Source organism: Candoia aspera, chromosome 1, assembly GCF_035149785.1.
Source record: "Candoia aspera isolate rCanAsp1 chromosome 1, rCanAsp1.hap2, whole genome shotgun sequence".
Taxonomy (NCBI): Eukaryota; Metazoa; Chordata; class Lepidosauria; order Squamata; family Boidae; genus Candoia; species Candoia aspera.
Window position 1 is genome coordinate 226,975,433 of NC_086153.1, and position 14,923 is coordinate 226,990,355.

Sequence of the window (14,923 nt, forward strand, 5' to 3'; positions counted from 1 at the left end):
TTGGCTCTGGCTTCTCTTCTTGGCAATTTCTACCATTTGTTCTGACATCCAGTTTGTTTGCTTTTTCTCTCTTTCTGGTCTTTGGCAGTCACCTTTCACATTCATCCTCTACAACTCTGATTTCATTCCACAGTTCCCCTGGTCCCCTATAAATGAGGTTCAATACTTCCAAGTAATTTCTAATGTTCTCCTTGAAAATGGTGGGTAAGGTACCATATTGCGGAAACTGGATTGCTTCATTCTTCCACTGTAGCTTGACTTGGAATTTGCACGTGATGTATTCCACAGCCCCTAGCCATGTCTTTGCTGTTATAACTGGATTCTTCCATCTCTTTGTCCCAGTAAAATAGTCGATTTGATTTTTGTGTACTCCATCTGGTAATGTCCATGTACATAGGCATAGCTTTGGTTGCTTGAAGAGTGTGTTAGCAATGAAGAAATCATTAGCTTGGCAGAAATGCACTATTTCCAACTTTGGCACTCTGGAATCAGGTATTTTAGCACACGTCCATACATATGTTTCTGCCCATATCCATCATTCTCTACAAATTCAGTTCTTTACAAGGATCACTAAAATAAATGAAGAGGCTTTTCTCTTCATCCACAATTTTTACGTGAGTGGGAGGAACAAGGATTCTTTTTCTGCCCCCTCACCTTCATCCCAGCAATCCTGGCTAGCACCGTTTGTTTCCACTGTCATATGAAAAAAGATCACTAGGAGAAAGAGCAAACACTACAAGACTTCACTCCTCCTTCCAGTGACCAATGCTTTCAGCCAGATTGAAACATGCTATTATACTTGAGAGCCTAACCAGCACAACAGTGTTCCATGGCAGCCAATCACTTGATTGGTGAGCTACATGGGACTGCACAGGAGGCTCTGAACCTTACCTCATACAGTATTGTAATGTAAGGATGGGTGTTGTAAAACAATAGAACAAGGGTAGTGTCAGCCCTATAGGGTAGACCAGACTGAGAAACCAATGCTATATAGATCTAAAACCACTTTTATTAGAAGTATAGTGACCAAATCTTGCAAGTCTGAATGTGCTTCCCTCTTCCCTTATTTTAACTTCGTGTGAATTAGGCAGGGGCCTGTCTGAAGCATTTTCTCAAATTAGGTTCTAAGAATGGGCTTGTCTGATCATTGCCTTGGTAACAGATCTTCCCACTGCCCTTCAAGGCCATTCTCTACCAGTATTAACTCAGTCCAGATCCTATCCAGGCATTCTTAACCATAAATATAACACAATTCAACCCTAGCATTTCTAATTCCCCAGGGACGTTTATTGGAGATCAATCTGCGATGAACTGTTCTATTCATTAACACAAATAAGGATAATTTCTCCATACTTTAGGCCTAAAGTTTTCCCACCTTTGCTATAGGACACGTACTTGAGATAATTTAATGGAGATAATTTTGGGGAGAAAAAACAATTTTATATCATTTATCCATTCTACTTGGACGAATAGAGCAAAGCAAGCAGTTAAGTTACTTACTAATCAATAGTAAGTGCACTTGTAATCACTTCTTTTTGTAACACTTGAAAAAGTGAGTTTAAATAACTTTATTATTGTAAAAAGAAACGGTAGCCCAAAAGGTGAATAAGGGAGTTTGAGCGGGGTGATTGGATAATCAAGAAATCTCTGCTGTCCCCTTAAACACAGTAAAGATCCATTAATAAGTGAGGTACAGCACCTCCCTCTACAGAATCAGTTCATAATCCATAGTGAGAGACTGGACTGAAGCTGCTGGAAACAATCGTGGGAGAGTATCAGGTAAGAAAGGATTCCCCATTTTCAGGAGTATATGTCCAATGTAGCAAGGAGTGGTGGGACCTTCTGAATACATAGTCTGGTGCTAGATGCAAAGGACATGAAGGAAGTTGAAAGCAAGTGTTAGGAAGTGTATTTGGCCACCAACAAAATCCTGCTCTGAGAATCCAAGGTGATTCAACTCTGGGCGCGGTATCTCTAGCACATTATTCTGATTCCCACTAGATCATCATGATGCCCTCATACTCTAAAGAGCTAGATGATGCTCCCTCTCTCGGGATTCTGTGGCAGGCTGGGTACATTCCTGTCCTTCTGCTTTAGCTCATCCTTGTTCAATGCCCTTCCCGTACCCACTCAAATACACAGACTGAGATCTTTGCGCACTGTGCACTTCCGGCACTGAACTACACAGCACCAATGAAAGCGGCAAAGGCAATTCTCTTCCAGGAGCAGTGTCTCCTCACGGTGACCACGTCCACAGCAGAGCAGGTCGCAGCCACTCATGTCCATGGCGGTGCTATTGCACACTCGCCCACGTGTGCCCAGTGAACCTGTCTTGCGGTTAGCAATGCAGAAGTCAGGTGAGTCGGCAGAATAGATGAGGTCCTGCCGGTCAGGGGGCTTCATGTTCCGACCTACAGGGATGAGTGTTTTGCCATCATTGCCACCCATCACTTTAAAAGCCCCATTAAAACGTTCAAGCAGGCGGTCACCCACTTCCCGGAAAGGAGGCATCTTCTTCCAACAGGTCCGTAGGGCACAGGAACCTGAAAGCCCATGACACTTGCACTCCGTCCGCATGTGGTTCTTCACTGCCTGGAAAGGCGGGAAACGCCACAACAGGTGGGGAAAAAATGACAATTGCAAGATTAGTGAGATCAGAGCTAAGCCTCGTGGCTGATTATTTTAGATAAGAAGTGAGAGCAGGCACGGTGACAGAAAGCTTATTCTGAGGTTGGATGGATGCTTTATTTTCCTAAACAGATACTGTATCTCTACTTATCGCCAAAACAACAGCTTTTAAAATATGTGGCGGCCAATGGTTTAAACTTGAACAGCCCACAGGCAACCTAGCAGGTCAACTTCAACCCCCAAAGCAACTTCATAAGGATCCTATCAAACTTTAACTACACTGTGAATTTGTTTAATGTTCAGTTTTGTTAGTTCAGTTAGTATTTCATATAAACACAACTATATCGCTATCTTAGCTGTATTTTATAAAGGCTACTTCTTGAGATCTTACAGGAAGCACAGTTATCTTCCTGGCTTCTGAGCTGACAAGCTTCTTATATTCATACCCTTATGCTTCACATTGGAAGTAGTGTATCAATTATGCCAGTCAGCTCAACCACGAGAATTGTTGTCCTCAGACTACCGTCTCAAGAATATAATGGTCCCTGGGAATAATAAATTGGCAATTCCTGGCTTACATTTTCTAAAAAAAGAAAAATGAGAGTTAAGCCAAGTCCTAGATAATCAAAGAAATTGTATGTCAGAGGAATCATTCCCCATCATCTGATACAGTCTAATTTTGGACCGGATGCACTATCCAAACAGCTCCTAAATGTGGGAGCAGATATTTTAACAGTTCAGTATTCCTATCATCACATCATAGTGTGTTGGGATAAGGATTTGCCAAAATCCATCTAGAGATCTTATTGAGGGCAGGATTTGATCCAAGTTCTTAAATCACACTTCCCACCCTTAGCTATTATATTCCAGAAGCATTCTTCAATGCTTCATATTTGTTCCTATACTTCCTCCTCTCTCTGCACTCACTCACTCACCTGCACTATTATCCATTGTTGAAACAGAAGTGATAGTTCTGCAGCATACAATGGAGTTTTCTTGTTCTGTCAGGGAATATGTTTTTGTTGGCAATCTAAGGCCGCTCTGCTCTTTTATAAAATGGAATTTAACACAGTGAGACATATACACATGCAGCGAGATACATACACATTAGCTCTCAAGTTATGTTGAGGATCAGAAAGTCAGCAGTGTAAAAGCACAGTTAGGTTGGGAAGGAAGTCTAGAGCATATAAAATTGTCTAGACATAAGACAAGGTAGAGTACTAGAGAGAAGTAAATCTGAGAAGGACATGACCAGACAAATAAGTACATCTTGGCTTATCCATAGGGAAGGAGGCAGAGTTGTCCATCAGCAGAGGTTTCCACATAAATGAGAATGAAGAAGGGATGTGGCCCTTACCAGTCGCCCTGCTTCATTGTTGTGCAGGTCAATAAGGGTTCGAATGTCACTCTTGCCACGCTTGCGCTTAGCATCCATGAACTGCCGGGATTTCTCATAGCCAAAGTCAACATCATCCCCACAGCCACCCCATTCCCAAGCAGAGCCCTCTGATCCCGTGATGGCAGGTGGCAGAGGAGGTGCCCTGCTCCGAGTTGCCTCACAGCCACACTGCAGCAGATCGCCCATGCTGCAAGCCTGGGTAACAGCATGGCTAACACCAGCTGCTGTGATGGCATAGACGAAGGCTGTCTCCCGGATATCTGTTTTGGATATTGAGAAAGAGAAAGAGAGATAGAAAACGCATTAGGTAAGGTCGTGTTTAAAACAAGCTTCATGGCCAAGCAAAGCAAGAGGTACTGGTAGGCCAAGGCAATAGATAGGCAACAATTCAGCCACTGAAGGCTTCCCATACAGTATTACCCTGCAGTTGCTTTGCCCCTGCTGTTAGAATGGAAGACCTGCCAATTTAAGAACAGCTTTTGGCGAAGAGGACAAGGTGCAGCTCTAGTTCAATAATGCATGCTGGCATACTCTCATCCTCAGCTGTGATTTTCCTCCATCCTTTGGAAAACAATCAGTTTTTCCCATTTAAAATGCCACAGAGATATGGTATATAAATTTTATTGCATTCTCTGCCCTGTTCGGAATGGTGTGATCATATGATCAGACCAATAGGGAGTGCCTGTATCCTGGGGAGACTGAGCCAATAAATACCATTGGCTCTTCTTCAGTCCAGTGGTACCTCAGAGTGAGGAAAGGCTCATGGACCATTTCCCAACCATTGATTTAAAGCGCGATCCAGTGCTGTTTGTGTTGGCAGAACACAGTGCTGTCATAAAACTTGATACTGGCATTACCAAGCCCTAACCTATCTCCACTGCATCTGTTGCATGGGCTGCTGATTGGTTTCTCCTCTGGCTCTCAGTGGCCCCCTTTCAGCACTTCACCAGCCAGCGAGAAAACCAATCAGCAAGCCTGCAATGCTTGGTGAACCTGCAAATTTAGACAATACCTCTGGCAGCAAGTGGTGGCAACAAGCAATGGAGAAGCAAGATAGGGGTTGGTGATGCAACCAGCCAGTTTTACAACAGGCATTCTTCTGTGCCAGCACAAGAAAGGATGGGTAGTACTTTAGCTCAATTGTGGGGAAATGGTGAAAGTGACAGGAGAAGACTCTAAATTATGGGCTAGAAATGAGGTGAAACCAATACTGTATAATCAAGGGGGAAGATTGAGGTTGTCAGGGCATGAGTTTAGTCATTCTGGGGAGGTGTCTGCCAACTAAAAAGAGCCTACCATCCAACACTGACTTCCAATCAGCAGGAATCTGGGATGTACAGTAATCTTACCTATGCTTATTTCCTAATAAGGCCTACTGAAATCAGTACGATGGACCTCTTTTCCAGATAAATATGCACTGGACTATACAAAAGTAGTTTGTTAAAGTTATTGCTGGGAATGGCGGGGAGACAATGAGACCAGCAAACGAATTAACCCTGCTGTTTGTGGAGATATTAGTTTTAAACCCATTAGAAATCAAACCCAGTGCACTTGGTGCTGTTCAAAAGGCATCAGAGAGAAAGGCAGAGAAAGGAGCCATCTTCCCACCTAAAAGAATTCTGTCTGAAAAACGCAGAGCGGCCTGTATTAACACTTCCCAACACAATAGCAAACGGGGCAGGACTCCAAGTTGCAATGCCCCCCTTCTCATCCCAATAACCTGGATTTTTATTTACGACGGGGCGCCAGTCGCCCCTCCGCCGCGGGACATGAGTTCCAGGCATCCCTCGCCGTGCCGGGACCTGCCACAGCCACAGGGGGATTTCTCCTTGCTCTGCTTTATTCCAGCATGAGGCGCCGCACTGCCAGGGGCTCCGTCTCCTCTCTTCCTCCCTCCCTCGCCACCTCGGTTTGCCAGGAAGGGGCTTCCTGCACCAGGGGCTGCTACTGCGGGGAGGCGGCTGCAAATAGCGGGGGACTTTTCCCCGTGCGGCGGTGCCGCAGCGTCTCTTTCTTATGGGACTCCTCGTCCGCATGGCTGCGGCAGTCCAATGGGCTCGTCTTCCTTCCGTCCCGCGAGAACGCGCCATTTTCTCCCCGGGTCTGCCCCGCTGGCTTGCTGGCCCGCGGGCTCAAGCGCCCATCCCGGGCGCTGGGAAGAGTCCCCACCGCGGTGGCTTCCTGCTCTCACTCCGGCCTTCTCTTCGGCTCAGCACCACTGTGATTAGTGAGCTGACGAACGAAAGCGAGCATTTGCCACTCTTCCTGCACCTGTCTGCCACAGCAGCGTCTGCAGGACAGTATTACATTCTGTCCTGTTATGGTTGCTCTTATTTTTTCCTATTAGGGAACACACGTTCTACGTTGCATTTGGGTAGATGTTACAACCCTGGCATCCTCCAGGTTAGCATCTACAAATCTTTGGTTTTATGCCGATAAAAATGCCTCAGATCAAGGAGCCATTGCCGTCAGGAGGAGAAGGGAAAGGGAGGCCTTCCTTGCCCTTAGAGTGATGAGGGGCGGGGGGAGTATCCAATGCGAAGGTGGCAAAGAGGCTCCCTGGCCTTATTTATTGCACAGCTCTGCTGTCTCAGTTGCTGGGATGTCTGAGGAAGCTCTAAGGACATGTAGGAGCACAGTCTTTGAGAAGGGGGAGGGGCAGTAAATCCCCAGACGTGGATACATTCTTGGGCTTTATTAAAAGCTGCTGCGCTGTCTGGGAGCATCCGTAATTGCTTCATTACAAGGACAGGGAGACATGTCACAGCAGTAAACCTTCGGCCTGTAGCAATAATCTGCTGCCTCCCTCCCCAAAGCCCTGGCGATGCCTGTATCTCTCAGGCCCTGTGAAAGAACAAAGCACACTCCTTAGGAACTTGTATGTGTGTGTGTGTGCTCCCTCTGCTCAGAGAAAAAATGGTTAAGCAAGTCATGGCCAAGCAAGAGTTCTTGGTGTTCCTTGGTGATCATCAGTAGCCTGTCCTTCTATTCTTGGTCTTCACCTAGCAGCAAAGGTTTATCCTGTGGCTAAATTCCTCCTCCTCACTATTTGTAGGAACATTAAGGGACCACACAGCTCGATCTACAGTCTCAGCTGCATTATTTTATTTCTTGTTTCTATCCTTTCCTCCATAGATTTCAGGGTGGTGTACATGGATCTTATGCTTAGACACACACAGACACACACTGTATTCTCCAACTACCCTGAGAGGTAAATAAGATAGAGGGAGGCTTGTCCAAGATTGCCCTAGTAATTTAATATGTGGATGGGGATTAGAACCAAGGAGTTCCAGTTCTAATCCAACCCTGACCAGAGATGACAATCCAGTGCCCTTCATGTTTTGAGGCTACAACTTTCATAAATCCCAGGCAACATCATTAATAATCCAAGGTTCTGAAAATAGTTCAAAATCTGTCAAAGGCATTCTTGATCTCCTGATCTGTACCACACAAGCTGTTATGTTCAACCACAGTGCTAAGAGTTGAGCTGGACAACACAGATTTTTTTTTCCCTGCAGGAAGCAAAAGGCAATGCAGATCCTGAAATCCAATATCTAGATAAAATGGGTTTATAGACAGGTCAGGTAGAATTGCCACACTGTCTCCTAGTCTATTATTGGTACTTGTAGGGGAGACCAACAGGGAATCTCAGGGCTGTAAAGTAGATTGGGAAGTTGAAAAAGTATCCTGGAAAAAAACAATGGCAGGAAAACTCGAACGTGTCTATGGGTAAAGATCAACTTGAAGGAGACTTTACTACTATAAACAAACCCAGAGAAAGAGATTTTTCATCTTTTACCTACAGTGTCTTAATTAAATGAGTGCTTATAAAAAGTTCCTTTGCTTCAGTTCAGACAAATAAACTTATTTTTATCATTGGAGTATGTGGCAGGGTGATGGACGTGGGATGATGTTATGGTCTCAAAGTTCAAAGGGTTGTTGCTTTTTCTGTGTGCCAAAATGAGGCATAATGTCACACAGACACCAAGAAGCTTCATGCCTAATTAAGGCACCTAGGTACAAGTGAAAATATATAAAAGGACAGAAGTGTTAAGCAGTGGAAGGGGGACTGTTGGGCACGGCTGGAATTGTATTTATATGGCATGGGCAGGGAGATATGTGTGTATCAAGCAAAAGGTGGTGGAAGAATCTTCATCTGAAGACCCAGCAGGAACAAGCAGGACCCAAGGGGGAGATCTGCTGAGCAGACTGGCTGGGGGAAATTATTGTAGCTTTGGAGGTACAAATTAGACATCAGAGAGGAAAGCTTGACAAAGGTGCTAGACTCCAAGAAGCTCAGGAAAGAGTAATTTTTTCATGTTTCTGTTCGCCTCCCTGGGCTAAAAGTACTAAAAGCAGGTATGTGAGTCAGGGAGTGAAATAGATAAACTCTTTTTTTTTTTAAAAAACAACCTCCTTTTGGAATTGTGAGTGTATAGTTTGTTAAGCTAAGGCCACTTTATTGGAAATAGGCACAAAATAATAAACAACACTATAATTTAGAGAAGAACAGTGCTTGTGTGACGGTAAAATTCCTGTCCCTTTTCCCACCCTCCAACAGGGGCAGTAAATAAAGCCCAAACCCTAGAACTATCTTAACTATCTTAACAGCCCAGCTCAAAGCATGTAGCAAGGATTCAATGAAAAAGCACGTTCATCCCACCTACTGCCCAATTTAATTTCAAAGCAAAGAGAGAAGAGTCTTACCATTCCAAATTCATTCTGTTCACCTCTCACTTCTGAATAAATGAATCATATAAGACAAGAGCTTCCACCCCACTGGCAATTTTGGAGGTCACCTCTAAAATACAGGCTATCCTCTCTTTCCTTCTCTCCTTAGTTGTGAGGACCCTTTGGCTGAAGAATTTTCTTTTATGGTCAGAATAGAGTAAATGCTTTTCTCCCCTCTACTAATGGGAGAATTAGTCTACCCAAGCAACGAAGCCTGCCCTGCTCACCCTGCTGTAGGGTCTTCCCAAAATATTTGCTGTGGCTGGTGCAGTTCCAGCGACGAAAACGGAATTGGTACTGGCACTCACGCACACCCAGTCTGGCTCCTTTGGCCACTTCTTGTACAATCTCAGGCTCTGTCTGGCACAACTCAGCCTGTTTCCCTGCCAGTCGCTTGGTCTTCCGGCAGATGCTGTTGGGATCCATGACCAACGGGCTGCCGACTGCCCTGGAAATATTGGAGAAAAGACAAGGAAATGCTCTAGCTGTGTGGAAATTATTATGCTTAAACATTTTTAATGCCTACCTCTTTAGGGCTCTCATAGAAGTTAATTATGAAATCAATCACTGAACCTATGCCAGGACATTCCCAAAAATGGTAACCAAAGCACATTTTCTGCCCTATGTCCCAGGACCTTCCAGTTTAACATTGTCTCTGACCCAGACTGGCTCTAGGCATTTTGCTGTCCTAGGCAAAGTCATATTCTGGCGTTTCCTATGGTTTGGCTCATTTTCCAATTTTGTTAGGAATTTCAAAAAGGCACCCTCTTGTTTCTTTTTTTCTTTGAGATTTTGAGCATTACATTTATAGTTTTCAGCCCCAGACAATTCTTTTTTCTTTCTTGGACATTTTCATCCTAGTTACACTGCAAAATTACATTTAACCGTTGAGCGGGCTTCTCGCTTTTTATTGTGTTTTTTGGAAGTCTTTTCAATTTTGGTGCCCCCTAAAGTTTGGCACCCCTAGGCTGGTGCCTTCTTGGCCTTAACCTAGAGCCAGACCTGTCTCTGACAATAAGATGGCCTCTGGTACAAACAGAAGGAACACCCACCACAGCTACACCTTTCTCTAGCTCCCACCCTCTCCACCTAATAGCTAGGTCACATTAAATTTGTGAAGTGGCAGAACTTTAATATAAGGAACAAATCACCCTGGGCTATACTTCACATTACAGTTGGAAGAGTCATATTTTTGAATACTCATCCTACAGATAGTAATTGTAAGAACAAGATCCTCCATATGTCAGATCACATCATTCGTTGTTGCCCACACTTGCTACATTTGAAATCCAATGACATATAAAGGGCCACAGTTTCTCAATCCTGCATTAAAGCTATTCCCTCTTATGCTTGTTTTCTCATTCACATGTCAAGCTAAGCCACAAGTCTGATTTAGTAGAAGTCAATCTACTCACATCCACTGGTTCCACCTATGAGCAGGTATGGCTAATGAACTGTGTATATGCAGGACTATGGTTCTATCTGCCCACAAGGAACCAGAGGTAAATGTCATGGTCAAGTTTAATGTTTAGTGGCTTTCTTCTCTGGCCTCCTCCAGACAAAGTTAGATGCCCAGCCTTGTACATCATGCTCCTTAAAGCAACGACAGCTCCTTAGGTGCCCCTGCTAATGGGCAGAACCAGAGGGTCCAGATGGACATATTTCTTACACAGCCAGCCACATAGTGTATAGTATAATGTCAATTGGCCCATATGTACTAGCTGCTACTACTGCTGCTGCTGTTGTTTTAGAGAGCATTAAAAATGACCTAACACCTTGAAATCTGAAGTATATAATCCAGCCTCATTTATTTCATGATTATTTTCCATGTAGAGTAGTAGTAGGGCATAAGCACTTCCTTAAACTCAATATATTCATGGGCTACTATAATTCTGTTGTAAGGCCAGAGCAGGAAAACAAGGAAAGCACATGTTACTTTTTGGAAGAATGTCTAACTAACCTTGAAAAAATGATAAAGGTTTATAAACAAACTCTGGTATTGTGCCAGCTTTTCTCCCTAGCTTCTAGATTACTCTCAGTACAGGAGTTTTCCTTTCAGCAACTAAGACATTTTCTTTCAGAAAGCTCATGAAAAACAGTCAAAGACTGCATCATGTCCCTTTAAAATGTAAAGATCCAGGGTGGAAGTTATAAAGCTATTTTATACTACCCAATGTGCAATCTTCCCTGTCCATGCCATACAATACAGGATCACATGCAACATCCAGAGAATCTCAACTCCTGTTAGAAAAAATCTCCCTCCCTCCTTTGCAAGCACAGGAGGAAAAAAGCTTGAAAACATGCCAGGTGCATCTGTTAAATTTCAAATGAAAGAAAGTTTGTTTGTTTTTTTTAACTAAACTTCCTATGCTCAGAGAGAGAGAGAAAGGGAGACTTGTACAGTCTGCATACTTTCTTATCCATTGCAAGAGTTTCATCCCCTTAAATTCTGCTTCCATTGTATTTATTGCCCAGCAGTGACCCCAGCAACTCTGTCATTTTATCATCCTAATATCTATCAATACCCTTCATGTTTTGTAAACCAACATATTTTAGATATTGGTTGGATTCATTATCCAAAGCCATAATATTTTGTTAACATTTTGGCACAGAATGTTGTGGGAGCACAGCCAATCTGTTTTGTAAATAATGTTTTTCAGACCGAGCATGTTGTGCAAATCCAGCCAATTACAGTTGATTCAATAAACCATACTTCGGCTGGCTATTGCTATCTGTGATGTGTGAATGCAAACATTGACAAGGGTATGGATTGTAAACTGATGCAATCAATATCTAGGGATGAAAACATGTTTTTTTAAAAGAGTATGAATTTTTATGCCTATTTCTCTGATTAAATAATGTGATATTCAGTGCTATATATTAATAGCAATCTATTTTTACAAGGAGACAGCTTTTAAAATACTAATCTTAAAATACTTTACTACCAAGAGCTCTGCTCTTCACTAAAGGCTGAAGTGAAGACGTCATGATCAGCTTGGATTTTCTCACTTTGATCCCTATTGTGTTGATTGACAGGGCACAGAATCGCTCTTACTGCTTGACAATGCAAACTACAGCCTGGGAGTCCATCACTCCCCAGGAAGTTTTGAAGAAATCCAAACTAATCAAATGGATCACTGGAGAGTCAGAGCCAGGGAAATTCCAGCAACTCAACAGATTAAGTCTCTCAATGCAGTAACACAGAGAGGGAATGCAAGAACTTTGAATTAGAAAAGACCATGTACATCCAGGAGTATGTCTGCACCTGTGTGCTTATATCAGCCCAAACAAGTATTTTCTACACAGGCTATCTGCAGGTCATCTTTTATGATCTAGGTATGAACTCCTTCTTGTCTGCATCCGCCTGGCAATAGATGCACTGTAAGGCAATTCTTCACAAGTAGATTGTGGCACAAAACATGCTACACTTAAGAGCACAGACTCCTTTTGGCCAGATCAAAGCTCCATCTTATCTAACTTCCTGCTTCTTACCAGAGGCCAAAGCAGGGCATGACAGCTGTATTTTTATTGTTGCTCTCTAGAAGAAGATACTCAAAGGCATACTCTTTGCTGTAAGGCGCATACAACTAAAACCAAACAAAGTAGGACTGTGTTAATCAGTTCTATGTCACTTCAAGTTTACTAGACATGTTTCACTTCAAGTCTTACAAGATTTCTATTGTTTGTAATAGTTGAAAGTACTCTATTTTCTGTTCAAAATATTCCAAGGTTGTTAATTATATGGATTCTTGTAGTTCAAAACCGAAAGATATATAGGCTATGGGAATAGGTTTTTCATCCTTTTTAATATATTTTTACTGCAAAACTGCAAGAAAGGACCTGTGGTTCAGTGGTAACACATCAGTTTTGCATGCAGATGGTCAATCCAGGTTATACCTTGCATGCATTTGTTGCCTTGTGAGTGTTTAGCTAAAAGGTGGTGGAATTAAAAAAAAAATCTAGGCTGGAAAAGATTGTCAGAAATCTCAGAAAGGCATTAGATAAACCAGTGGTCTAATCTGGAACTACGTTATTTCCTATATAAAGACTGAAAAGGGATTAAATTTGGGGTGTGGGATCAGGGCAAACAGTTACAGCATTATCTCATATTAATAGTGCAGCAACATTGTGTTTAGACACTCATTTCATTGCTATCACTTGTACTTCATGAAACCCTGAATGCAAATGGATGAGGCATGAAATGCAAAAGGATCAAAAATAACAAAGGGAATGATAGACAGTGATCTCATTAGCATATGGATATTAGATATCATAATTCAGTCTTCCCAGCCTGGTTCCCTTAAGACCTTTTGGAACCACATAGCTAAGAATTCTCAGTAATTCATCATTACTGTCCCAGGGCATCTAAACAGGATCAACATGGGGAAGACCGGTTTAGGCTCTTGAAAGTTCAGCAGGAACATTCTCCATTGAGGAAAAAAATTACAGATTCAGACTATTCAAAGAAGCCTCCATGGGCATGTAAGAAATATGTCTGAGTCATGCTTCCTACCACCATAGAAAGGAAAGAAGAGATTTCTCTAAGGAATCACAAGCCTTAGAAAATAACTCTGAATCCTACTCATCGTTCTGTAGTAGTCAATAATTCCAATGAAGCCTACCTGATTGAAGACACAGAGGGTAATAGTGCCTCAATAGTACATTTTACAACTACAGAGTCAGGAACAAATTGATAGTGGGTGACACTAAATAAAAGCATGAAGGATAATTGCTTAGCAAAAGGAGCAAGATTTGATGACACACTCACAAGGCTGGGTGACATCTGTGCTAAACATGACAGTTTTTGACTTTTGTTGCAGTGCTGTCCTCAGCATTAAGTTAATATTAAATTATAGTGAATATAAATCATATGTTGATGATAGAATTTGGATATGAATAGTATGTAGCAACAGACAAGGGTAGCCACGGGGCATTAAGATAGGAACTAAGTAAGCACCATGGAGAGAGGCATTTACCCTGTTCAGGGCACTAAACCTTAACTTCTTGAGCACTGATTATAATTGTCCAGCCTTCTTCTTTTATCACCCTATCCCAAACTTCATTACAGTCATGTTGGCTATGGGTGATAGGAGCTATAGCCAAACATTTAGAGGATACTGGATTGTGGTAAAGCTGCCCCATATGTTTAAAGTAACATAGGAGAAAGATTATGCACACGAACAAAGAAAAAATAGATAGTTTTTTAAAAAAATGCTTATATGGTCAACAGATGCCCATACATATTACAAATGCAATAGGAGCTACTTATCTAGGACTCAGTCCCATGCATAGCCATGGGGCAAGAAACTGTGTCTCTCTTGGAACCCAGTAGATAGATCGTTGTGAGCCACCCAGAGTCATTGAGAGTCAGGTGGCATACAAGTTTAATGAATGATTACATTATTTTTGTTATAGTGACAAGGATGTTCATGTAAATCTGCTCTACCCATAATGACTCTTCTCCTTGTAAACAGTCATTTTTGGACATGTCAGTGGGTAATTGACTTGTAACAGCTGTGCTAAACACCCTTGTAATGGACATGTAACAACCTGATCAGGACATTCTTATTGCTCCACATGAGGCCTCTTCAATAAAAAATATATTAACAAGAATACATAGAACATGGAGTACTTCTTAAACAGATTTAAAGTTCTTGTAAAAGTTGAATGAGGATTTAAATTAATCCAGGCCTCATCTTTTGCCTCAGTCAATACCTCTGTTTGTTACTTCTAATATACAGTATACATAAAGGACTTATATATGCCTGAAAGTTTACCTTCCATAGAAATGATTTCTGATCTTCAAGACAGGACTAGTATTTATTCAAAACTACAGCAAGAAACATCTACCCCCCACCCTGCAAAAAAAAATAATAATCTAAAAGTATAGGTTAAAAAAAAATGAATGACCTCAAAATAGAGCCAGTTTGGTCTAGTGGTTAAGGCACCAGGCTAGAAACCAGAAGACTGTGAGTTCTAGTCCCACCTTGGGCATGAAAGCTGGCTGAGTGTCTTTGGGCCAGTCTCTCTCAGCCCAACTCACCTCACAGGGTGGGAGGAAAGCGTATTAGGTATGTTCCCTGCCTTGAGTTATTTATAAAAATAATAAAGGCAGGATTTTAAAATATATTAAAAAATAATTGGGATGATGGAAGAAAAAGATTA

At 42.3% G+C, this 14,923-nt stretch overlaps 1 protein-coding gene across 1 annotated transcript in view; it reads right to left on the reverse strand.

Moving 5' to 3' along the window:
• Nucleotides 1–1,066: 1,066 nt before the first annotated feature.
• The window catches only part of WNT6 (Wnt family member 6), a 41,847-nt gene continuing 27,990 nt past the window's right edge, over nucleotides 1,067–14,923 (reverse strand). The window contains exons 2-4 of the mRNA XM_063288919.1: nucleotides 8,986–9,206; nucleotides 3,986–4,287; nucleotides 1,067–2,592 (exon numbers count right to left, since the gene is read on the reverse strand). Of these exons, the coding sequence (XP_063144989.1) occupies nucleotides 2,131–2,592; nucleotides 3,986–4,287; nucleotides 8,986–9,206 (985 nt within the window). The 3' untranslated portion in view covers nucleotides 1,067–2,130. The remainder of the gene's footprint in view (nucleotides 2,593–3,985; nucleotides 4,288–8,985; nucleotides 9,207–14,923) is intronic.